The 26504-nt window shown below is 39.8% G+C and overlaps 1 protein-coding gene across 2 annotated transcripts in view; it reads left to right on the top strand.

Moving 5' to 3' along the window:
- The window catches only part of LOC122806599 (P2R1A-PPP2R2A-interacting phosphatase regulator 1-like), an 848478-nt gene that overhangs the window by 247286 nt on the left and 574688 nt on the right, over positions 1 to 26504 (top strand). For both annotated transcript variants that reach the window (XM_044077155.1, XM_044077157.1), the window contains exons 3-4: positions 6773 to 6829; positions 6935 to 6978. In XM_044077155.1, coding sequence (XP_043933090.1) covers positions 6773 to 6829; positions 6935 to 6978 — 101 coding nt within the window. The remainder of the gene's footprint in view (positions 1 to 6772; positions 6830 to 6934; positions 6979 to 26504) is intronic.

Here is a 26504-nt window from a genome sequence, read left to right as displayed (position 1 = left end):
CTCGGGGGGAAGAAAGCTCCAATATAAAGAAATAGAAAATATATTTTTACATGTTCAACAACAGAAAAGAAAAAAATAATTTACATGTGGTCCAAGAAGAGCCAATTACATACATTTGTACATAGGAAGATTAACAAGCATAGCAGATAAGATGTTTTTCAAAGGAGGCACAACTTTATTATGAAAGGATTGCAAGAATAGAACGTTTGCAATTGAAGGAGACCTTATGATTGGAACAGGTTATTTGAATGTAATATAGAGAGCCTCACTTATTAATAGTCCTAGCAGAGTAGGAGATAAGGGTGGTGCAGGTTGGCAGTGAGGGGAGGAAAGGAAGAATTGGGTTAGAGATTCAATGGGAAGATGGTAGGTGGATTTTTCAGCACAGGAAGTTAGTGATTAGATAGAGTATAGTAAAGGGTTAGAAGTGGGGGAGGGAAGGTGAGATTACTTCTAGTGCACTGTGTAAAAGTTATGGTGGGATATATATTGGAGGTTGTAATACAGATGATGGTAGATTACATAGGTTCATAGGTTCATACTAGGCTATCTGCCCAAGGGCATTTATAAGCCTAGCCCATAGTTATGTGGCTTTCGCCACCCCTTTAGTTTGAATAAAAACTATGCCTATCATTTTTCTGTGCCTCTGTCAAGCAGTGACACTGAAGTAATCCCTGGGGTATATCTGCGATCTCCCATCCATTGGTCAAGATTCCTCTTGAACAAGGCCAGCGAGGTGCTCTGCCTCACATGTACCGGGATTTTGTTCCACAGCATAGGGAGTCTCTGGGTGATGAATCTGTCCCTCCAGCACGTTCTATTTATAACCGTGTCAAGGTTTAAGTCTCCGCCCTTGTGGTTCTGAGGGATCTAGATTTTTGAGGTGAAGCATATTCATCAAATCTGGGTTTGACATGGCCTTATATGTCAGGCACAGGTCACCTCTGAGCAAGCGGTATGAGACTGAATAGAGCTGGAGTTCTTTCAGTCGGGCAGCATAAGACATATTTTTGAGACCCTTTATCCTTTTGGTGAGGAACTTTTGGGGCCTTTCAAGCTGCATCAGGTGTCTGGTCAGATACATTCGAACGGGCATTGTACTCAATCATAGGTCTAATGAGTGATGAGTACAGGGGGACGATGACCTCCCTTGATCTAGATGTGAATCCCTTCATGATCAGGTGGGCGATATAGAAGGTTTTCCTAACTACTTTAGCAACATGAGTGTCAAATGAAAGGCTACTGTCAACTTGGGTCCCCAGATCCCTGATGACTTTTTCTGTGCTCAGTGGATTGCCACCTATATGGTAGCTAGGGGTAACCTTGTTTTTCCCGAAGGGTATGACTATGCATTTTTTGGCGTTTAACTTCAGGCCATGGCTCTGGCACCAGTTATCCGTTCCTGTGAGGCCCTTCTGGAGGATATCTGTGTCAGATGTGTTTTCGACTATGGCGCCCAGTTTGCAGTCATCTGCAAACTTTGTCAGCCATAACCCTCCTGTGTTTGCTTGTACTTCAGAAAAGTAGATGCCGAACAAGAGTGGACCCAGGACTGAGCCCTGTGGGACACCACTTGTGACAGGCTTTGAGTCTGACATGGCTCCAGCAACTCTGACCCTGTGGGTTCTGTCGCTTAGCCAGTTTGCAACCCATCTTGTGATGTATGGGTTTACATTCAAGCTGATGAGATTTTCGATGATGCCTGAGTGGGGTATTGTGTCGAAGGCCTTTGCCAGGTCGAGGTAGGCTGTATGGACTGCCTTTCCCTCATCAATGGCCTTGGTGACTGTCTCGAAAAAGTCAACCAAGTTTAAGAGGCAGGATCTGCCTTTGACAAAGCCAAACTGGGTTGGATCCAAAGTCTGCAAGTTCCCTATGTCTTTATTTATGAGTTCCATTATGATCCTCTCCATGGCTTTGCAGATAAGGCTTGTCAAGCTAATGGGGCGGTAATTTCCAGGGTCTGTGGAAGCACCGCCCTTATGAAGTGGGACCACAGTCACCGTGCGCCACTCCTTGGGTACGTATCCTGAGGTGAGGCTAAGATTAAACAGCTGTCCTAATTGTGGGTTTAATTCCTCGTTGAGTTCATGAAGCACACAGCCGGGGACACCATCCGGTCCCATGGATGCTGTGTTTTTTGCCTTAGTGAGGGCAGTTCTCACCTGGGCGTTGGAGATGTTTGGGGGCTACAATCCTCTGGAATAGATATCTCTCCTTTTGGGGAGGGGAGAAGTTTGCACTGAACCTGTCAGCCAGTATGTTAGCAATGTGTGTAGGTTCAGTAATTTTCACATCATTTTGAACTAATTCTGAGCATATCTGGGAGTTTCCTCCTAGGTTTCTAACATAGCTAAAGAAGGCCTTATGATTGTCTTTAGAGTCCTTGGCGATTTTTCTCTCAAAATTTGCCTTGGATGATTTTATGAGAGCTCTTAGTTTTTACTTATAATGATCAAAGGTGTCTTACCTTTCAAGGATTTTGCTCTATCTTGTAGTAGCTTCCTCCTTTTGTTGTAGAGCTTGTTTATGGCTGGGGTCCACCAGACTGGACGCTTGCCTTTGGTACAGAGAGTCTTAGTTTTGTTTGGGATTGCCTGATCCATGCAGTCCTGTAGGTGCTGGTAGAAGGCATTTGTAAGTGATTCAGCGGTTTGAGTAATGTTTACCACTGGCTCAGGGGCCTTAAAGGAGACCACACTAGTTTTAGAAGTGTGAAATCGGCTTTTGAGAAGTTTTTCACTGTGGTCTTTTTGTTTCAGGTGGGGGCGGGATGAGGACCTCCAGCGAGATTAGTTTATGATCTGATCTCACCAGTGAGGGGTATACTTCGGTGTTGAACATTTTGATCCCATGTTCGTGATGATGAGATCAAGTATGTTTTCACCTCTTGTGGGGATGGTGACTAGTTGTTCCATGGCATTTGAGTTTATGAACTCCAGGAATCTTTGGGTTAGAGTGTTCGGGCTTGAGTAGTGTTCCCAGTCTATATTAGGGTAGTTGAAGTCACCTAGTATGATGGTGTTTGGAGATACATTTATCCCTCCAATGTTTTCAGGAAGGCCATGTGAGGTTCCTGAGTTTGAGAGGGTGGCCTGTAACATGCTACAAATTGCAGAGCAGTCTTGCCTATGGTTAATTGCACCTGGATGGTCTCCGATGCATCGTGCGTTGCCACCAACCTTGAGGTGTGGGTGTCCTTTATGAATATGGACACCCCTCCTTTCTTGGTGTTGTCCGGATTTTGGGGCCGAACGCATGATATGAGGTGAAACCTGTTAGTGCTGGGGTGCTCTCAGGAGCCTTGAACCAGGTTTCTGTCACAGCACAGACATCGATGTTCTCCATATTGAGAAGGGCCTCGAGTGTGTGCATCTTGAGATTGAGACTTCTGGCATTGAGCAGCATTACCCTTAGTTTTTTCCTCTTTGGTGTTCTAGGGTGCTGCGTTTAGACTTTGAGCCTTGGCCAAAACAGGCAGTATGGGGGTGGCGACAGCCTTTGCCAATATCCGGAAGCCCAGGGTGACAGGTGCAAGCCGTCCCTTGCGAAGCAGCGTGGCTTGTCCAGCATGTCATCCCAGGCAGACAGACATTGGATCCCCTTTGAATGACACCAGAATTTAAGCCAATTATTAAAGCTGATCATCTTATCACTGTATTGTGGCATCATTCTAGGTGAAGGTAGGATACTGCTCAAGGTCCGGGTCATACCTGCCTGGGCTACATAATCAGAGAGCTCCTCGATGTCCCTTTTCATGTAGTCCAAGGAGGTACGTCTCAGGTCGTTGACACCAGCGTGGACAATGACTGAGTCGTACTTGTACCTGCTGTTGAGAGACCTGAGTGCTTGCGTTATGTGGTGGATTCTAGCGCCCGACAGGCAGCTTACTGTGACCTTCTCCTTACTCAGTCTGGTGAGCGGGACGTCAGTGTGTCTGACTATGGAATCACCAATGACAAGTGTGTCTGGCATTTTGTTTGGCCTTAAGGGCTGTGACTGTTTGACACTCTGACTGTGTGGTCTATGTGTTGCATGTGTTGGGTCGTGAGGTGGTAGTTGTTTGGGTGTCTGCTTTGGTGGCCTCTGCTGTTTTGGTAAATTTTTGATCAGAGCCTCCGAGTATGTCTTTGTGTGAGTATGTGTATGATTTGAAGTTGTGATGGTACCATGTGTGACTGGGTATGTATTGTGTGTGGTTACCTTCTCCTCCTGTCTGGTCTTGCCAGTCCTATGTTGAGAGAGCTCAGCCTCCAGTTTGGCCGTATAGTTGCATCTCTCGGATATATTTGTGTTTTGTGGGAGAAGGAGAGGATTGTCTGTGTACATGACGCAATTGTAACATTGCCTCAATATTCCCAGGTTCACCAGTTGAGCTGGAGAGGACACTAGCAACTGATCCCTCGACATACTAGAAGTAGTAGATAAAGAACTTTCAAAGGACTCCGGGGGAAGTGGGTTTTAGGCTGGTGGGGTGCTATCTATAATAAGAGTGCTTTATCAAGGTGCAAGTACTGTAGGAGTAAGTGCTAGGCTTTACAGAAAAAGAATAGTCTACTTGGGAATCAAGTAGAGATGAACTTTTCAGCTATAGGATATGCTGGTTAGATCAGCAGTACAGTTTAGCGTGTTTTATAGCAGGGGGCTGAAGGGAGCTAGGAATTGGCCCAAAACGACCAATGGACTACTAGTTTCTGGCTGAAACTTCACCAAATCGGACAAAAAGGCCGCTCAGTGCTTCCCACTCCCACTGGTAAGCAAAGAAACTTCCCTCCTTCCTAATAAGGCAATGGATCAGTAACAGGAACTAAAAACAAAGCCCAGGGATCAGCAACTCTGAAACTGGACTACTCTAGTTCAGTAAGGCGGGAAAACAAGAGATTTTTTTGTTTTATTACAGAGATAAGGAAATAAACAGACAGTAAATGCTATAAATGCTGTAAATCGGCTAGCGCACTTTAGTGTGTAGCCTACAGAAACAATTTGCAACAATTAGTAACTTAAAGTGCAATAAACAGTGTAAAATGCAGAAATCACTTAAAGTAGCAGTAAAACAGGCGAAATGCAGTCGCTAGCTTAATAACAGTGGGAAAGCCACAAAAAATACTTATATTTGGTAGAAAGTCACTCTTTTAGCTCTCTGCTGCTTGGATCACTCTGCAGGCCACCACGAGGATCTGTGCTGAGTTGGTACAAGCTGGAAAACGCGTGTTTAGCGTGTTTTATAGCAGGGGGCTGAAAGGAGCTAGGAATTGGCCCAAAACGAAGGCAAGAGGGGAGGAAGTGGGAATGGGGAAGCTGAACTAGGGTAAACAAAGGGGCTGGAAGTCAGCCTGGTTTGGAACAGCAACAGATACGTAATTTGTGTAGGAAGTCTTTTAGTTTATCCTTGAATTTTTTTAAGTTGGAGATAGTTCTGATGTCTAAAGGTAGAGTGTTCCATAGTTTAGCCATTGAGTAGTATAGACATTGTCCAGCAATTTTGTTTGGTTTATATACAGTTAGAAGCTGTTTGTCTTCAGAGCGGAGCCCGGCTAGGTGTGTAGATTTGGAGTATTGAATTTAAGGCAGGGCAGACTTCAGGTTTATAGATAATTTGGTGGGCGATTGTTAGTTGTAGGTAGTTGAGATGTTGGGGGAGTTCAAGACAGTTGAGAGGGGTAAGAGCTGTATAGTGCTGTTTATAGTGTGATGCACCTACTGCATGTTTGACAATTTTATTGTAGCAGGGTTGAAGCTTGTTTTTAGTGTAGTCTGAAGGTTGGTTGAAATGGGGGCACCATATAGTAAGGAAAGTATCAGGTAGGTTGTGGCTAATGTTGTTTTGGTGGCTGTATCCATAAAGTTTTTGTGCCTATAGAACATCCCTAGTTTTTGGTGTGTTTTTTTTTATAGTGTTACGTATATGAAGGTCAAAGGTAAGTTTATTATCTATTGATACTCTAATAATTTGGTGTGTGGGACCACTTTGATTTCTGTGTTTTATAAGGAATAGATATTAAAGTCAGTTGAGAGTGTCCCTGGTGTAAAAAGGAGGAGCTTAGTTTTAATGTGGTTAAGTAATAGTTGTGCATTACTGTGCCAGGACTCAATGAAGGAGAAAGCAGTTTAGTTTATTTGTCTCAGGTGTACTGTGTTGTTGGAAGAGATGAGAGTTGAGTCATCTGCTTATTGGATTAGTGAAGTTTGTCAGGAAGCAGTGCAGAGATTATTTGTAAAGGTATTGAAGAGGAAGCGTCCAAGGATGGATCATTGTGGAACTTCAGTTTTGTTGATTAGGTATTGAGAGAGACAGCCTTGCCATTTTCCACATTGTTTGTCGGATAGGTAGCTAGTAAACTACTGTAGAGAGTTTGGTGAAAGGCCTAAGGAAGAGAGTTGCTGTTGAGTTAGTTGTTTTCTTGTTTCACAAACATCAAGTTATTTTTAAATCTGTTTCAAATATTACATTTCAGTGATGTCAGAGTCAACAGGGTTAGCTCCAATAACCCTTTATGCACCTCCTGAAAACTTAGTGCTGTAGCCCTTGTAGTGGGCTAATAAAAGCCTGATAGCCCAAGATCCACACAGCTGTAAGACCTAGCAGACTTTTGGGCTTTTCTCTTTTTCACAGTTGTACTTCCACACTGCAGAGGCATAAGAAAGCATGCAAATATGACTTTACATAGGAACTGATATAGCTGAATAGTGCTGTTCATCTACTTCACTTCAGTTTTGCACACATTGTGTTTTTGAATTTGGATCCAGGAAAAAAAATGTATTCTTTTTCCAGGTCTTTCCAGTTTCACCTTTCCGATTATCTGCTGGTCGCTCAGATTCTCTGAAGCAGGTAAGATTCACTGTCATCACCAGATTGGATGAAAAATTGGTAATACTTTAATACATTGTGTTTCTTTTCTAGTGAGTACTGATGTATTTTCCTCTCACCCTGCAGGAGGAGAGCATGGACATTACACACAGAGATAACACACTTACCAGGTGAGCATGTTAGACAATCCTGCTAAACAACTGTGTTGTGATTCACATGACAGAGCAAAGATAAAAGGCTGTCACAATGTCAGCAGCACATTTTTAATGCCATCAATTCAGAAGTGGAGTTTGACTATGTCACATCTTTGAGTAGTTGGTATGCGCAACTAAAGGACAGACACATTGCTTCATGCTGTAGTCTTGCTATGTTCATCCCTGCTCTAAAGTTTAGTTATACAGTATTTCAGGACATTTCAAGACATCGCCTGTCTATAAAACTCTTCCATATTACCTCACACTTCCCTTCTAACATCTAGAATGCAAACTGTTTCTACCAAGCACAAACACTAATCCTACACCCCTTTATTGTACTCTCCTAATACTATCCAATGACCAAACTTCCTGTCAGGGTCAGATACACTACATCTTCTCCTCTCCTACAGATACAACTCTCCAGCCCCACCACTCATTACCTCTTAACCCAGTAATTTCTCCTAATCTATACAACACAACTTACACGGGATGTTATCAAAATAAATTTCTTCCACTTCATCTAAAATCTAAAACCTTTCAATACTATACCAGACTCATAAGTCTTCTTCTTCTTTCAGCTGCTCCCGTTAGGGGTCGCCACAGCAGATCAACTGTTTCCATTTCTTCCTGTCCTCTGCATCTTGCTCTGTCACACCAACCACCCGCATGTCCTCTCTCACCACATCCATAAACCTTATCTTAGGCCTTTCTCTTTTCCTGTTACCTGGCAGCTTCATCCTTAGCATCTTTTTCCTAATACACTCTGCATCCCTCCTCAACACATGTCCAAACCAACGTAATCTTGCCTCTCTGGCTTTGTCTCCAAACCTTCCAACCTGGGCTGACCCTCTAATATACTTATCCCTTATCCTGTCCATCCTCGTCACACCCAGTGCAAATCTTAACATCTTCAACTCTGCAACGTCAAGCTCTGACTCCTGCCTTTTTGTCAATGTCACTGTCTCCAACCCATATAACATAGCTGGTCTCACTACCCTCTTGTAGACCTTCCCTTTCACTCTTACTGGCACTCATCTGTCACAAATCACTCCTGACACTCTTCTCCACCCACTCCATTCTGCCTGTACGCTCTTCTTCACCTCTCTTCCACACTCACCATGATGTATATATATTGTGTGGAATGTATTGTTTTTTACTCCTTGAAGGCTGTTGGTGGCCGAGGCGCTAGAGAGAATAAATCCTTTTACTGCTTGATTCCTGTTGTTTCGTTTTGTGGCGAAGCATTTCCTATTTTGGTGCCTTTTTTTTTTTGGTGCCTTTTCTGTGTTGCATTTCTACTTGATGCTATCTCCTATCCAATCTCCATCCTTGTCAACCAGTCTATATCTGAACAATATATTCCACAAACCTGGAAAATATCCCACATAATTGCTTTGCACAAAGGTGGCAGCCCGACTGAATTCTTCAGTTACAAACTTATGACTATCTTATCCCCTTTATCCAAAGTCTTAGAAAGGTGCAGTCATATGCAACTTTTCAACAATCTCTTAACTAATAACCTACTTTCTAGCATACAGCACTGATTTAGACCAAATCATAGTACCACAACTGCCCTGCTTAGCTTCACCAGTACTGTCAACCAACACAGAAATGATGGGAATCTGGTATCTTCCATATTCTTAGACCTCTCCAAAGCATTTGATTCTGTTTCTCATCAGAAATTACTTAACAAACTTTCCACCCTAAAACTCAGCCATTCATCACTCACATGGTTCCTTAGCTACCTAACTAATCGACAACAAGCTGTCAAATGGCAATAGGAACTTCCATCCCTTTTACTTGTTTATATGGAGTTCCCCAAGGATCTATCCTAGGTCCCCTACTTTTCCGTATATTCACCAACAGGCTTCACACAGCAACTCCTCTAGCCTCTGTAGTCCAATATGAGTGGCGCAGTAGTGCAGCAGTTAATGCTGTCGCCTCACAGCAAGAGGTTCTCCAGTTTGATTCTTGGGTGGGGTACCTTCTGTGTGGAGTCTGCATGCCCTCCTGCATTCACGTGGCTTTCCTCTGGGTACTCCGGTTTCCACCCACATTCCAAAGACATGCATCTGGAGCATTTCTCCCCAGACCTCCTCTGAAAATAGGCCCTACCCTAATTGGACTTTACTGGTCAGCAAATGTTAAATGTATTTATTTTTTTATTTATTTAACATTTGTTAACTGGGAAAGTCCAACTAGGACAGAACCTATTTTCAGTGGAGGCCCAGGGAGAAATGCTGCAGATCCATGACTTTGGAATGTGGTAAGAAAATGTAGTACCCAGAGGAAACCCATGCAAACGCAGGGAGGACATGCAGACTATGCACAGAAGGCAGCCCAGCTGATAATCGAACCTGAGATCCTCTTGCCGTGAGGTGACAACTTTAACTGCTTCACCAAAATAAATAAAAAATGTGCTAATGACTCCACTGTCATCTGTGCTTCAGTCTTTCCTGGCAGTTAAAACATGGTTATCAAACTCACAACTAATTCTGAATCCATCCAAATCTAAACTTTTTCACCCCGGTAAATCACATGACCTCACAATTCCATTCCAGTTATACTCTTCCAATAATACCATAATATCGACCACAGGGCAAACAAAACTACTAGGTGTGTTAACTGACAATAACCTAAAGTATGACATACATCTATCTCAGTCTAGCAAAAAGACACACATAAAACTAGGTGCCCTATATAGACTCAAGCCCTTCCTCTCTAGCACTACAAAACAGGCAATTGCCAGAACTCACCTTCTCTTTGCCCTTCTGTATACCTCCCCCATCCTCACCAACCTAAGAAAACTGATTTGACCAAACTACAAGCATGTTGCAATAAAATTGCTAAATTCGCCACCAACTCCCCTGACAGGTCTCATCACTGTTCCACCTTAAAACAATTGAACTGGCTTGAACTTCCCCATTACGTAACTTGCACCCAGCTTCTTACTGCCCACAGACTGATCCACTAACCAGAAAAAACACGTACTCTTCGTCAATCGCTTATATCCTATAATAACACCCGAGTCCTCCGGTCCTCAAATAAATCCCTACTCCATATATCCAAGTCCAGAAATGCCACTGGTGACTCTGTTTATTCTAATTGCATCTCTAAAATTTGAAATACTATTCCATATCCCGTCATAACTACTTCTAAATTACAGGTTCATAGGTTGCTACCAGGCTATTGGCCCTAGGGCCTATACAAGCCTAGCCATAACAATTCCCTGGCTATTTCTCCCCACAGTGTTTACTTCCCTGGACCCCTGTCTAGCAGGGTGACTGACGTGTTCCCCGGGGTGAATTTTCTATCTCCCATCCAATCATCAAGGTTCCTTTTGAAGAGGGCCAAAGAGGCGCTCTGTTTGACATGTATGGGCAGTCTATTCCAGAGTCTGGGGAGTCTCTGGGTCAGGAACCTATCCCTCCAGCATGTTTTGTTCATTGTGATGACAAGATTTCGATCCCTGGACCATGTATCTCTGAGGTATAGGTATTTCTTTAAGTGTAGCATGTCCAACAGCTATGGGTTTGACATGTCCTTGTATGTTAAGCAGAGATCACCTCTGAGTAGACGATATGCGACAGAGTACAGGTGGAGTGTTTTTAGACGGTCAGCATAGGGCATCTGCTTTAGACTTGTGATTCTTTTAGTGAGGTATTTCTGCGGCCTTTCCAATTGTTGCAGATGTCTTGAAAGGTACATACCAAATGGGGCATTGTATTCTATAATGGGTCTAATGAGGAATGAGTACAGTGGGACAATGACCTCCTTTTTTCTGGATGAAAAGCCCTTAGTGATGAGGTGTGCCACATAGAAGGATTTCCTGACTGTTGTGGCGATGTGGTTATCGAAGGTGAGGCCACTGTCCACCTGTGTCCCTAAGTCTCTTATCACACTTTCGGTGTTTAGTGTACTGCCACCTATGTGGTAATTCATGGGTACATGTTTTTTCCCCAAAGGGGATAACTATACATTTCTTGGCATTGAGCTTGAGTCCATGGCACTGGCACCAAGCATCTGTTTCTGTAAGGCCCTTTTGTACAATATCCACATCATTTGGGGATTCAGTAATGGCTTCCAGTTTGCAGTCATCTGCAAACTTTTTTAGCCAGAGTCCCTTAGCGTTGGCCTGTACTTCAGAGAAGTAGGTGCCAAACAAGAGCGGTCCCAGGACTGAACCCTGAGGTACTCCACTTGTCACTTGTCTGGAGCTGGATTTGGAGTCGGCTACTTTTACAGTCTGGGTTCTGTCAGTAAGCCAGTTGGCAACCCATTGAGTGATGTAGGGATTAATGCCCAGCTTAGTAAGTTTATCTACAATTCCAGAATGGGGGATGGTGTCAAAGGCCTTGGCGAGGTCCAGATAGGCTGTGTGGACCACCTTACCCTTGTCAAAGCACTGAAAACTGATTCAAAGAAGTCAGTCAGGTTCAGGAGACAAGATCGGCCCTTCACGAACCTAAACTGCAAGGGGTCCAGTGTTTGAAGGTTGCCAATGTCTTTGTTTATAAGTTCCAGGATAACACGTTACATGACCTTGCAGATCAGGCTTGTTTGACAGATGGGGTGGTAGTTCCCAGGATCCAAGGTGGATCCCCCTTGTGGAGTGGGATAACTGTAGCTGTGCGCCACTCAGTGGGCATGAAGCCTGAGGTGAGGCTAAGATTAAACATGACACTTAGGTGAGGTGCCCATTCATTTGTTAGTTCATGTAGTACACAGCCTGGGATGTCACCTGGACCCATGGATGCTGTATTCTTAGCTTTGGAGAGTCCATTTTTTACCTGTGTGGCCATTATTACTGGAATTTGGCAATCTTTTGGTATTGAGATGGGCCCTTTAGGGGGTGCGAGGGGGGTGAAGTTTGCACTGAATCGATTTGTCAGGATATTGGCAATATCCTTGGGATCAGTATATTTAATGCCATTCTATTGTAGCTCAGAGTAGATCTGAGCATTACCATTTAAATTCTTGACATAGCTGTAGAATGCCTTGTGGTTGTCTTTGGAATCTTTGGCAATTTTATTTTCGTAACTAACTTGGAGGATTTTATGAGGGATCTCAGCTTCTTACTGAGGCTGGTAAGGGAGTTTTTTGCATCCTGGGATTTTCCTCTTTTCTGCAACAGTTTCTTCCTTTTGTTGTAAAGTTTGTTTATGGCAAGGGATCACCAGATTGGCTTCCTTTTTTTGGAGGAGAGCATCTTGGTTCTGTTGGGGATGGCACGATTTATGCACGAGTGGGTGTGCTCATACAGTGCTTTAGTGTTGGATTCAGCAGTCGAACTTTCAGTTCCCGTCTGCATGGGTGTCATGAAGTTTGTCACTTCTGACTTGAGTAGCATGAAGTTGGCTTTGGAGAAGATTTTTATGGAGGTTTCCTTACTGGGGGGTGAGGGTGGGATGTGGATGTCAAAGGTGATTAGGTTATGGTCAGACCTGACCAACGAGAGGGTGACCATAGGTGTGGAGCATCGATTTCCCATGTTGGTATTGACCAGGTCAAGGATATTGGACCCCTGGCGGGTCTAAGGATTAGTTGATCCAGGGCATTGGCATTTATGAATTCCAAGAACCATTGGGCAAAGGTGTTGGTACACGAGGAGTTTTCCCAGTTAATGGCAGGGTAGTTGAAATCACCCAGTATTAGGGTGTTTGGTTGTATCTTAATATTTTCCAGTATGTTTAGAAAGGTGTAGTAAGAATCTTGAGGCATGGTGGGGGATCTGTAGCAAGCTACAATTTGGATTGCAGTCGTACCTAGTGTTAGTTGCACCTGGAGAATTTCAGATGCAGTGTGTTGGGCAACTAGCCTGGTGTTGTGAATATCCTTGGTGAATATGGACACTCCTCCACCTTTAGTGTTTCGGTCCTAGTTTGGTGGCCAAAAAGTGTGGTAAGAGTTGTAGCCTGGTATTGCAGGGGTACTCTCTGGAGCCTTGAACCAGGTCTCAGTTACTGTACAGATATCGATGTTCTCTATTTTAGGAGTGCCTCGAGAGAGTGCATTTTGAGGTTTAGACTTCTAGATTTGAGTAGCATTAACTTCAGATTTTGCATGCTTGTACCTGTTACGGTGGTGGTTTTGTCCTTTGAACGTTGCCTAAAAAAGGCACTATAGGGGTGGCAAGAGCCTTAACCAGTAACCTGAATCCCAGGGGTGACAGGTGCAGACCATCTCTGGCAAAGCATCGTGGTCTGTCGATCATGTCGTCCCAGGCAGACAGATACTGGATCCCCTTTGAATGACACCAGAAGCTTAACCAATTGTTGAAGTCAGTCATTTTGTCCTTATACTGTGGTGTCATTCTGGGCAAAGGCAGGATGCTACTCAAGGGTAGGGTCATACCTGCCTGTGCACATGATCTGAAAGCACTTCCATGTCTCTTTTCATGTAGTCCAGGGAGGTACATCTCAAGTCGATCACTCCAACATGGACAATGACAGTCATATTTGTACTTGTTGTGGAGTGACTTGACTGCATGCATTATGTGGCAGATCCTGGCACCCGACAGGCAGCTGACTCTAATTTTCTCCTTGATCAGCCTGGTGAGTGGGACATCAGTGTGCCTGACTATAGAGTCACCTATGACTAAAGTGTTGAGTACGTTGTCTTGCCTTAGGGGGTGTTGTTGGGTGTCACACTGGTGTTGTGAGGTATGTGACACTTTGGTTGTGACTGGTGTTTGTTAGCATTTCAGCTTCAGAGGTCCTTGTTGCTTAGGCAGGTTACTGTTAAGGGGCTCCACATATGTGGGTTTAGTGTTGCTATGTGTGGGTGTTGGTGGTGTGGGTTTAGAAGGGCTGTGTGTTGCTTGACATGTAGCGCAGGTGCTAACCTTCTCCTCTTGACTGTCTAGGACAGTCTTGGGTGGAGAGAGCTTTGCTTCCAGTTTGGCTATGTAAGTGCATCTCTTGCAGGTTGTGGTGTTGGATGGTAACAGGAGAGGGTTGTCTGTGTACATGAGGCAATTGCTGCATTGCCACAGTATGCCCAGATTCACCAGGTGGACAGGAGAAATCACCAGAAGCTGACCCTTGGACATGCCTGGTTTAGTGCTTTTTTTTTCTTTTTTGTAAAGTACAAGAGCTGTTTTCCCTTACCTTATAGCTACTTTGCAATTATAGGTTGTTTAGTGCCTACGATTAATTTATCCTTATTAACAAGGAGAGTTGAGTGCTTGTCTCAGTTTAAGACTTCCTAGTGCTTTCCAGTAGGTTTTAAAGCAAGTGCTAGTCACAGGGATGCTTAAAGATAAGATGAAAAAAAATGGTTTATCTTAAACACTGCAGTATGCACTAGAGGAGTTAGATGTGAAAGTAGGTAACTTAAGTTTTACCTGTCTAAAAAGTTTTAGTGGAGAGTCACTATTTTTAAAACAGCAAGACAGATTGAAAGGGGGTGGTCACTTTTGTATTCTGGTACTATGGAATACAGTAGGATGGCCAATAAATTTAAATAGTTGAAGGGAAGTGATTTCACAAAATGATAATTTTGTGCTTACTCACACAAGCCAGTAAAAACAGAGAGGAAATTAGATATATGGTCAAATTAACATAAGAGGAAGGCAACTAGAAAGACTGGTGTTTAAGAACGCTACAGTAACCAGGTGGGAGGGTGAGGAAAAAAAATCTGCCTGACTCACAAGAGACAGAGCTGTGGTCTCTTTTCAAGTTTTAATATGCAGTTAAACCGAGAATACAAGTAAAACACAAGGTAAATAAAATAAATCACAGAATTCAAAATAGAAAAAGGCAGTAAAGTAATACAACAAATAAAAAGCAGACTAACCTTTCCCTCACAGCAAAGTGTAGCAGAGTCTGGGTGAGCCTTTCTAGTAAAGCTCTGAAATGTTTGATTTTACCCCTTAAATAGAAGGTTTAGTTCCTAGCTCCACCCCCTCAGTTCACAGATGATTAACCTTAAGTGGTCTGTTCTATTGACCTGTACTAATTTCTGCCTGACTCACAAGAGATAGAGCTGTTGTCTCTTTTCAAGTTTTAATATGCAGTTTGTCCCAGATATTCCATTGAATAACCACTCTGAAAACCTTTCTTTATCAAATTCACATTTTCAGTTCTTTCTAATTTTCAGTTCTTTCTTAGTGTGTCTCCTGTAACATAACTATTTACACTCTACATTTTTAATACAGTTCACTCTTCTTTCATTTTTGTATTTATCTGTGAGACCATTGACATTAAAAGACATTATATAAAGTATCATTGTATTAAAAGTTATTATTCCCACCTTTTATGTATAACACCTTTTTTGTTAAATGTCTAGTTACAGGTTTTGTCTTACATGCATACACCGTTAGGCAAGTTGAAGTTTTATATTGTTGTTATTTGTCATATCCATTTGAGCCTAAGCCACATCTTACAAAACCTATTGTTTTTTGAAAGCCATCAAACAAACAAACTTGCAATACCCCCTAAAACCTGTTAATTTAATACTAACACACAAAACTATGTACATCTTCAAATATTGAAGTTCTACCCTCTTAACAGGAACAAATGTCCCAAACTGACAGCCACACTCACAGACCTGAGTTAACTTAAAAGAAAGATTATCCATGCTAAGACTCATGGTGCAGTCTGTGCTTCTACTAAGTGCTAACTGGTTTTGTCTTATCTTTATAGCTCTCCCAGCTGGGACAATCCCTGAATGCTTTCAGAGAACATTATCTCCTAGCCAGTTTCTCTTTTCTTTTTTCCCCAGCCAATTACTCTCCACCAGGACTGTAACCAATTTTTCTTTATCAGATTGTCTCCATGGAGACATGAAAATGAGACAGACAATTTCTCTATCAGATTGTTTCCATGGAGACATGAGGGCCAGAGACAGAACTGCTACTAAGCATACAGTCATTTGCTAGAAAAAGCCTCATAATATTCAATATTCTTTTTCATTTACTTGCTTTCTCTTAAAACGTGTTACTAAATCAGTCTAAGGTCCTTAAACCAGGATTTTCCACATGCAAGAATGAGAAAAAGCACATTATTTTTTCTTTTGTTGTGCACTTTTAACAAGGCTTTTTTTTCTTTTATTTTTTTTTTTTTTTTTTTTTTTTTTTTTATACATTGCAGTGCCTGCAGTTCTTAAAACTGAACAAGAAGAAAGAGAGAAGGGAGAAAGAAAGGAAAAAAAGAACAGCAGCACCTATTTACAATCCCAATTACCCATAACAATAACTGAAAAAACGTCACTTTATAGCATGAATAGAAAATCATACACCACAAAAACAGTACTATTAAGAAAAAAGTTTTCTTTACTTACAGTTAACTTTCCCCCTCTCTTCCCCTCCCCAAAGCATTTTCTGATCATTAATGACATGAAGTAGGGCATATAGTTTAGAGCCCCCCACAAGTACTACAAATTCTGAAAAAGTTCGGTATTTCCAGATTTTCCTGTTCTGTCATATTTCACAAATATAATTATAAAAACAAACAAATGACCGGAACAGTCAACCGATAATACACTAAGCAAATGCAGTTCCAGTACTCAGCATCCACAAGCACCAGCACTATCGAAATTAGTCCACAGATCAGTTCTCAAATCTCCAAATGTAGTTTATTATAAAAATACACATATAATCCATAAAATCACGTTAAGCGCTTTCATCTTCAAGTGAAGACTTCATCAGAACAGTTAATTCTACCATAGTTCAAGCTATATATAGCCACATACTCAATTCACATGTAGTAATTTCATTGAATACCTTTTTAAAGTGCCAGTGCTGAAATTTAAAAACTTCCCTATGCTCTCAAACAACAAAACACAAAAAAAACAAAACACATATATACATGCTAAAAAGCTTTTTCAACTGATAATAATATATAAAACATATAAAACAACATTTCTTCATACTTTTAAACGTTTCCTATGTTAAAATATATATAAAGCTCAACTTCTCATTTATGTTCTAACATAGGTTTAACTGATATGTATTCATTAATTCCAGGATGGACTGATGCATTAAGCAGTATCTGCCACCTGGTTTCTTTTTCACCTACTAATTTTTTAATATCCCCTCCCCTAATGTTATATTTAATATTCTCCAAAATGCCAAAATGAAAAGTAGTACATTTATCATTGTCCTTAATGTGTTTCCAAAGTGCATTTTTTTCATCATGATTCTTGATACAATAAAAGTGATCGTATATTCTGTTACGTAAACATCTTATAGTCTTGCCTACATAAAAACAAGCACATTGGGTACATTTAGCAAGATATATTAAATTCTTGGACCTACAATTACCCTTCTGAAACCTAATAACAGTATTATTGTAATTTTCCAACTTAATACTTGAACTATTCACAATGTACTGACATTGTGAACAGGTCCCACACTTACTAGTACCTTGGTTCACTCTAGGTGGAACATTGTTAGTAAATTTCTTTTCTAATAAATGTTTGATGTTATATCCATTCCTATACACAAAAGTAGGTTTTTCTCCTACCACTCTATAAACATCTTCCTCAACCCTTAAAATGTTCAAGTTCTTTTGAATTATGTCTTTAATTGCCCCACATTCAGGTGCATACCTAATAACACATGCTTTGCTATATTTTCCATCATCGATCTTGTTATTAACATTATTACCATCATTTTGTACATCTGTTTCTATGGCATCACCTAAGAGTGGTTTATATCTAGTACCACTATATTTTTTCACATATTCTATTACATCATTTATTATTTTCCAGGGGTATCCTCTATCTGAAAAAAGAGTCCAATTTTCGTTAACTCCTTGTCTAACTCCAAAGGGTCTGTTGTCATACGGGCGGCTCGAATACATTGACCATTTATTATATTCCTTTTCTGTAAATATGGGTGGTTACTAGAAAAATGTAGATAAGAATTGCTGAAAGTTGCCTTTCTAAATATATTAGACTTAAATTTTCCATATTTCAGAGTTATTAATGTATCAAGATAGGAAAGAGATTCCTTATCAATATTAAATGTAAATTTAAAGTTCTCACTATAAGAATTGAGATACTTCTTAAACTCTTCTCTCGTAAAATATGTAATTGTGGGAAGGTATGGCAAGGTTTGAGAACAGTATCAATAGAATAGGATGTTTGTCTTGGGATAAAACATTATTGTTATTAGAGTTTATGGAATTGGTACTCTCCCACAATTACATATTTTACGAGGGTGAATACTACAAGCAGACCAGGGGGGGGTGGCTATGGGGGCCTCTTGTGCCCCCATATTTGCCAATTTGGTACTTCTTGATTGGGAAAATGAGTACATTTTTGGTTCAAAATGGAGTGGGTGTATGACCTGTTATTTTGGATTCCTGGACGATATTTTTGTGGTTTGGAAAGGTAGTCAGGAGGAATTAGAAGAGTTTAAGAAGTATCTCAATTCTTGTAGTGAGAACTTTAAATTTACATTTAATATTGATAAGGAATCTATTTCCTATCTTGATACATTAATAACTCTGAAAGATGGAAAATTTAAGTCTAATATATTTAGAAAGGCAACTTTCAGCAATTCTTATCTACATTTTTCTAGTAACCACCCATATTTACAAAAAAGGAATATAATAAAGGGTCAATGTATTCGAGCCGCCCGCATGACAACTGACCCCTTAGATTTAGACAACGAGTTAACTAAAATTGGACTCTTTTTTTCAGATAGGGGATACCCCTGGAAAATAATAAATGATGTAATAGAATATGTGAGAAAATATTGGGGAACTAGATATAAACCACTTTTAGGTGTAGCCATAGAAACAGACGTACAAAATGATGACAATAATGTTAATAACAAGATTGATGATGGAAAATATAGCAAAGCATGTGTTATAAGGTATGCACCTGAATGTGGGGTAATTAAAGATATAATTCAAAAGAACTGGAATATTTTAAGGGTTGAGGAAGATATTTATAAAGTGGTAGGAGAAAAACCTACTTTTGTGTATAGGAATGGGTATAACATCAAAAATTTATTAGAAAAGAAATTTACTAACAATGTTCCACCTAGAGTGAACCAAGGTACTAGTAAGTGTGGGACCTGTTCACAATGTCAGTACATTGTGACTAGTTCAAGTATTAAGTTGGAAAATTACAATAATACTGTTATTAGGTTTCAGAAGGGTAATTGTAGGTCCAAGAATTTAATATATCTTGCTAAATGTACCCAATGTGCTTGTTTTTATGTAGGCAAGACTATAAGATGTTTACGTAACAGAATATACGATCACTTTTATTGTGTCAAGAATCATGATGAAAAAAATACACTTTGGAAACACATTAAGGACAATAATAAATGTACTACTTTTCATTTTGGCATTTTGGAGAATATTAAATATAACATTAGGGGAGGGGATATTAAAAAATTAGTAGGTGAAAAAGAAACCAGGTGGCAGATACTGCTTAATGCATCAGTCCATCCTGGAATTAATGAATACATATCAGTTAAACCTATGTTAGAACATAAATGAGAAGTTGAGCTTTATATATATTTTAACATAGGAAACGTTTAAAAGTATGAAGAAATGTTGTTTTATATGTTTTATATATTATTATCAGTTGAAAAAGCTTTTTAGCATGTATATATGTGTTTTTTTGTGTTTTGTTGTTTGAGCGCATAGGGAAGTTTTTAAATTTCAGCACTGGCACTTTAAAAAGGTATTCAATGAAATTACTACATGTGACTTGAGTATGTGGCTATATATAGCTTGAACTATGGTAGAATTAACTGTTCTGATGAAGTCTTCACTTGAAGATGAAAGCACTTAAAGTGATTTTATGGATTATATGTGTATTTTTATAATAAACTACATTTGGAGATTTGAGAACTGATCTGTGGACTAATTTCGATAGTGCTGGTGCTTGTGGATGCTGAGTACTGGAACAAATATAATTATTGTATTGTAATCCTAGGTTGTATTACTGTTTATCTGCATCTCCCAAATCCTGTCTCTGCTTCATTTCCAACATACTCTACTTTCTTCTAGTGAACTCCCATGCTCCCTTCCTTCTCTCCAACATTTTCTATTGAAACAGTGGAAAAGGTTTCATAGGTACAGTCTCTCTGTGGTCTTTATTACCAGAAAAACAAGAAGCAGAATCTCCTTTTGTGTCACAGCTCACTTTTTGTTGGACAAACTTTTGTACTTCCTCCTTAGCATGTATTTCATCAAAAAATGATTTTGCCCCTCAAGGGAAAAATACCTTGAAGACAGTTGGGTACAGCAGTTTGAATCTCACACCTGCATCTCAACATTCCCTGAACAGTGGAATGAATATACTCCTCTTCTGCCTAGTGTACGAGTAATCATTTTCCAAAAAGACTCTCCTGTCTCCCACTTTTAGTATTTTGTCCTTCTTCCACAGTTTTGTCAGAATAAACCCCTTCTATTGGTAGGATTGCATCTTTACTATGAAAGGTGTAGGCTGCTTTCTCATTGCCAGGTTTGGAGCATGCATACAATGTGCCCTTTCCACTAACAACTCCTGCTGTGGAATATCAGTCCAGTTGCTTATTTGTGCCTTCATAAAATTAATGCACTCTGTTTCTTCCAGCTTCTCTGGTATAACTGAAAATCTCAGGTTTTCCCTTAACGCTGTGCCCTCTAATTCTATTATTTTTTGAAACACGTCTTCCTGAGCAGTCTCATATTCAGCCGCCTTTTCTAGATTTCAACCTCTGATTTTATCATCTCATCTCATCTAAATAACTGTTTCAAGCTTCTTCCATTTTTTCCAGCCTTTTGTTGTTTGTGTTGATATACTCCATCAGTGTTTTATTTATTTTAGCTAGGTCTCTGCGCAGTTTCTTATATCTTCCTGTAGGTTACTGGAAGTCATGTCTAGAGGTTGCATTGCTTTTTGCTGAACAGCTGCAGAACTTTCCCCAATATGTATTTCTTCCTCACTTTTTGAGCTCTTTTTTTCAGGTGCTCTGTATTTCTTTTTTACTGGCATCCAGGCAGTACACTTACTAGCCAGTTACTGAAATGTACCCATAAACACAAAACTGGCCTTCTCTCTTGAGTTTTGAGCTAGAGTTAAGCTGTTACTCAAGGTACAGCCATCTTGGAAGTCTCCTGAATGTCAGACATTTACAAGACTTTTACTTAAAGTATTCTATCATCCTACCAATTGTGTCCCCAAAGGATAATTCCTCATAAGGAGACTCAGGGCTATTACACTCCTCTTCATCAGAACCATAAACCAAAGGTGAAGACATCTAATAAGAACAGGACAAGGACCCCTCATCAGACTCCAAATTGACATCTGAGGAATCTGGTTCCCTGGGCTGTTTAGAAGGGGTAGAGGTCCAAGCGTAAGGAGGCACTGAAACCCCTTGAGGAGGCGTAAGGGCCATCAAGGCAGACAACAAGCCTTGAGTAAACTTTTGCCATTCTTTTTGAGAATGCTTAGGATGAACTGAAACATGCTTTGCCTTTTGCTGTTACTTGGAAGAGATGTCAGCCCTAACAAATACTGGAGGTTCTGACCCTTGGCTAGATTCAGCAAGACGACCTGAAATATCCTCCCTGATCAATATCTGCAGAATTCCTCTAGGACCTCCAAGGTAATCAACTGTGGCTCTCCCTTAATGTCCAGAGCAGATACCTGCAAAGCCCCCAAGGACTTGCAAAAAGATGGAGTCATGCTGGCCTCTGATCGGGTCGTGACAGAGGAATCCAGTAGCCACTTAGCCTACAGAGCTATTACCTGCTTCTAGAGGGACATCCAGTAGAGGCTGGATAGCTAAAGAATTTGTCCGAGACTTCTTGGCCTTCTTCTTACCTATGAGGACTATCTCGGAGTTAATGCATTCCAGCGTGTTAGCCTGGACTAACTGTTTAAGCAGTTGGTTTTCAAGATAAATGGCCAGGAAAGACAAATTGCTTCTGAGTTTCTTAGGCACAAATGCTTTACAGATACTACAAGACGTATGGTTGTGAGAAGCACTCAAACAAAAGAGACACTGTTCGTGATGATCCTTATGGGGGTCTGCCTCCCACACTGACATTTTTCCTTTCTGGATGAAATGAACTCTAGTTAAGCAAAGCAAAATAAATATAAGACCACAGAAAAGGAAAAAAAAGGAAAAAAAAACAACCCTGACAGGGCACTTATCTGATGGCTGGGTATTCTGCAAAGCAACAAGGCTGTCAGACCAATGACCAACAATGGCGTTTGGACTGGTGGCAAAACATCCAGTGTAACTGTCTGTACATCACTTCCATGCCCCATGTCCTGCACGGGGAGCTCATGTGTGATGTACGGCACACACAAGATCACAAGGCCCTGGTTTACTGGCTGAACGTGAGGCCGTCCCTGACAGGAGATCCCTACATTAAAGAACATCTCACTGCTTAAGAATTTCCTTACTAATAAATGGCTATGCCCACGCACTACTCCTGACTAATCTACCTCTCTTCTCCAACAGCTGATATCACTACCCAGTAACCAAAGTATCTCTGCCATTGGTAACTATTTTATATTCTCCCATCCTTACCTCCACACCTTTATTCTTCACAACTAATATAGTCTCTCCCTTTCACACTACTGTATCTGTCTACTGCTGTCTCTGCCCCACTCCTGATCAACTTTTAGACTTTTCAGCCTTTCTACTACACTCCTTAGCTCCTCTTTACTTCCATTGCCAATCTACGATGCGTAATTATAGGACATGTCCAGCTGATCTCTGTATGTTTCTGTATAATGAAAATATTAGTTAAACTTGCATGTGAAACTGTATTTTACACTGCTGTTTACTGCTGTATATTGAAAATTTTAGTTAAACTTGTATATGAAACTTTTTTTACACTGCTGTATGTCTGTGTGAAAGTGTAATTTGTTTTTCTTGTACATTTATAACCTTCAAATACATCTCTAATTGAGTGTAATGTAACTTACTTTGGAGCTTTTCTTCCCAGGCTGCTGCATGGGCTCTGTCCCAGTCAGACAAACCAGTTAAACAAATGTTAAGTAAATAAATAAATAAAATAAAATAAAAATAAAATCAGTACCTCGATGTGAATATAGTAAATAAAAACAAATGTTGAAGGAATGTTAAGTTAATACTCAACCCTCTGTCTCTGTCTGTTAGTGAAACATTCTTTCGAGTGCAGTAGTATGGATGCTTTTCTCAACTACTTAAAATATGAGGTAGAGGAACCACACAGCAGAAACTTTATCTGATAAATCTGTGTCAAGAGTCTATGAAACACCTATTTTCATTTGTTTTTATTTTATTCATTAACTAGATATGCTTACTATACAGAAATACTTATTTCCTGGAGCATACAAAGAGGGATCACCTGGTTAATTGATTTGCTCTGTGCCATCGTTTATGTGCATGGACCTAGCTTGAGATTAATGGAAGACAAACTCTTTAAATGAAGCACATCTACAATGGATCTAACAGGTGGACTGTTTTAACATATCTTAATTTTTCATAGCTTTTGGGTAGGATGTCTCTTTATACTTATTGTGCTTTTAAGACTCATTTGCAGGTGATATATATATATATATATATATATATATATATATATATATATATATATATATATATATATATCTATATATATATATATATATCTATATATATATATATATATATATATATATACATATATATATATATTTATTCAGCCCATCAAAGAGGTATGCTTCATTGCCACAGGTTATAGTTTCCAGGATCTTAAATGATCCAGTCCATCCACTTTTATTTCAGGTTGATATTTCCACAAGCAGCAGTCACTTAGCATCTTTAAAACTCTCTCAGACTCTAAAACACCTCAACTAGCTTAAAGAAAAGGCAAAACCAATTAGCACTTAATAGAAGCACAGGCTGTACCATGCATCTTAGCATGTTTGACCTTTTTTAGGTTAACTAAAGTCTGTGAGTGTAGCTGTCAGTTTGGGACTTTTAGGAGGGTAAAACTTCAGTGTTTGAAGATGTACATAGTTTTATGTCTTAGTATTAAGTTAATAGGTTTTAGGGGGGTATTGGGGGTGTGTTTGTTTTTGAAGAGTTTCAATAAAACAAACACTTTTGTAAAATGTGACATGGGCTCAAATGGGTATGACAAGACACAACTGTATAAAAGTTTAACCTATCAAACAGTGTATGCATGTAATACAAAAGCTGGAACTAGACATTTATCAAAAAATGGATGTTATACATAAAAGTTGGGAATACTAACATTTTAATGCAGTGATGCTTTGTGTAATGTCTTTCAATGTCAATGGTCTTACAGATAAATACAAAAAAGAAAGTAGTGAACTGTATTGAAAAAAATGTAGATTGCAAATAGCCATGTTACAGGAGACACACTTGGAAAGAGCTGAACATGTGAATTTGGTAAAGAACGATTTTCAGGATGGTTATTCACCAGGATACCTGGGACAAAGGAAAAGAGGAGTACTTATATTAATTGCCACAGGACGTCCAATAGTGATAGAAGATGATAAAAAAGATAATGATAGATTTGTAGTGCTAAGGGGCTACTGACAAAGGAGGAGGATTATACTGACATGCATTTATATTCCACCTAAAACTGCTATAATGGAGCTTAAGAAAATTCTGGGAGAAATAATCAGTTTTCAGCAAAGTATATTACTTATACATGGGGACTGGTATGTGAATTGCAAGAGTGATTATGTGTTTGGGGGGGGGGTAGAAAGGAAAGTATAACAAAGGAGGGTAGATTTTTGAAGAAATTTATGAAAAGATTTGGCCTGGAAGATGTGAATTCAGTAACAGGAGTTCAGAGTGAATTTACATACTTTCTCCAAGATATAAAAACTGTGATAGACTAGACAGAGTTTACATTTCATAGGAACATGTGCATTTAACTGAAGGTCTTGATACACATACACACCCAGTAACTGTTTCAGATCATGTGACAATAACTAAAATAAAAACACAGGGTAATGAAATAAAAATGAGACAGTGGCACTTTCACACCTATCTGGTGAAAAGAGAGGAATTTAAGGAATGGGTTGTGGAGATTATTCAAGAGGTATTAGAGAGGATAGAAATTTCTTCTGAAAATGTAGTTAGGGAGTGGGATAAAGTTAAGGTGGACTTTAAATATAGGGTGAAAATAAAAGAAAGGAAGCTATGGTTAAGAAGTAACAAGAATTATTTAGAGAGACTGACAAATGTTAAAGTATTGAAGAATAGGAGTTATCTCACAGAACAAGAAGAGGATCGACTGCAGAATGCTAAGCAGAAAATAAGGGATTACCTCGATAATATGCATGAGTTTAGAAAGATTCATGTTAAGTAACTGTTTTTTTATAATAACAGTAGAGCAGAAAACCTTTTAGCACAATGACTCAGGCAACAGAAAGTAGAAAGGGCTGTTGCCAAGCTTAGGGAGTCCAAAAAAAGGAAGATAGCAAGAGATCCTGTAGAGGTATTAGAAATATTTTGGAAATCTTATGAAAGTCTGTATAAAGCAGAGAAATATAGAAATCAAGAAAAGTTGCAAATGGAAATGTTTATGGAAGAATTAAATATGCCAAGGTTAGAGGTGGATGAGGCTCAATTATTAATGGATGGGTTCCTGTTATATAATCAAAGACGCAGTCCTTCAAATGCATCTTGATCAAACTTAAAAGCACGAAACAGCATAATAGCGAAACAGCATATAAGCGATTTCTTTCCCTCGGAAAGAAATAGCTTGGTGGCCTCTGTTACTTTGCTGTTTTCCTCACTGTAATGCAATCTCGGAGTTGGTATATTTAAGTAGGGGGGTGGGGCACAGCCCCCCACTTTATGTAATGTTCTGAATTCTTTATTATTATTTTTTTATTTTTATTTTTTGTGTGCAACAACGATTTGTTTCCCTGGGAAAAAAATCGCTGTTCCAAGTGTTCGGGATTGTAAGCTTTTGCTTATATGGGTGTCAATAAATCAGTGTTCGCTTTTTTAAGTGTTCACTTATTTAATATAATCCCACTGGTTAGGATAGGAGAACATGAGATAAAAATTGTGATGTATAACCAATCTACATGAAAGTCCCTAGGAATAGATGGTATTCCTGTGGAAGGAAGTTAGGAGGGAAAAACTGGTAAAATACTGTTAAACAAAATCTTCCAGATCTTTAAGAGGAGGAGAAGTACCAAGAACCTAGAAGAAAGCAGTGGTAGCTTTAATACCTAAAGAGGATAAAGCTCCATAAGACGCAGCTTCATACAGGCCCATTTCAGTACTAAACCATGATAATAAAGTGCTAGCGTCTATAATGGTTAAAAGAATGACAAAAGTAATGCCAAAATTGATAGATATAGATCAATGTGGTTTTGTGGAGGGGAAACATTGACGATAGAACATTGATGATCCAGAGGGAAGCAGAGTGTAAGAAAATACCATTGTTGTTGGTGGGTCTTGATGTAGGAAAAGCATTCGACAGAGTAAGCTGGGACTTTATGAGCAGAGCAATGGAAGTATTTGTATTTCCTGAAGAAAAATTATAAGGCTGATTAGCAGGATATATAAAGGATCGGAGGTGAAA

Source organism: Protopterus annectens, chromosome 7.part0, assembly GCF_019279795.1.
Source record: "Protopterus annectens isolate FY-2018-M chromosome 7.part0, PAN1.0, whole genome shotgun sequence".
NCBI lineage: Eukaryota > Metazoa > Chordata > Ceratodontiformes > Protopteridae > Protopterus > Protopterus annectens.
The sequence above is the reverse complement of the archived record's forward strand: the minus strand, read 5'-3'. Positions and strand labels throughout refer to the sequence as shown.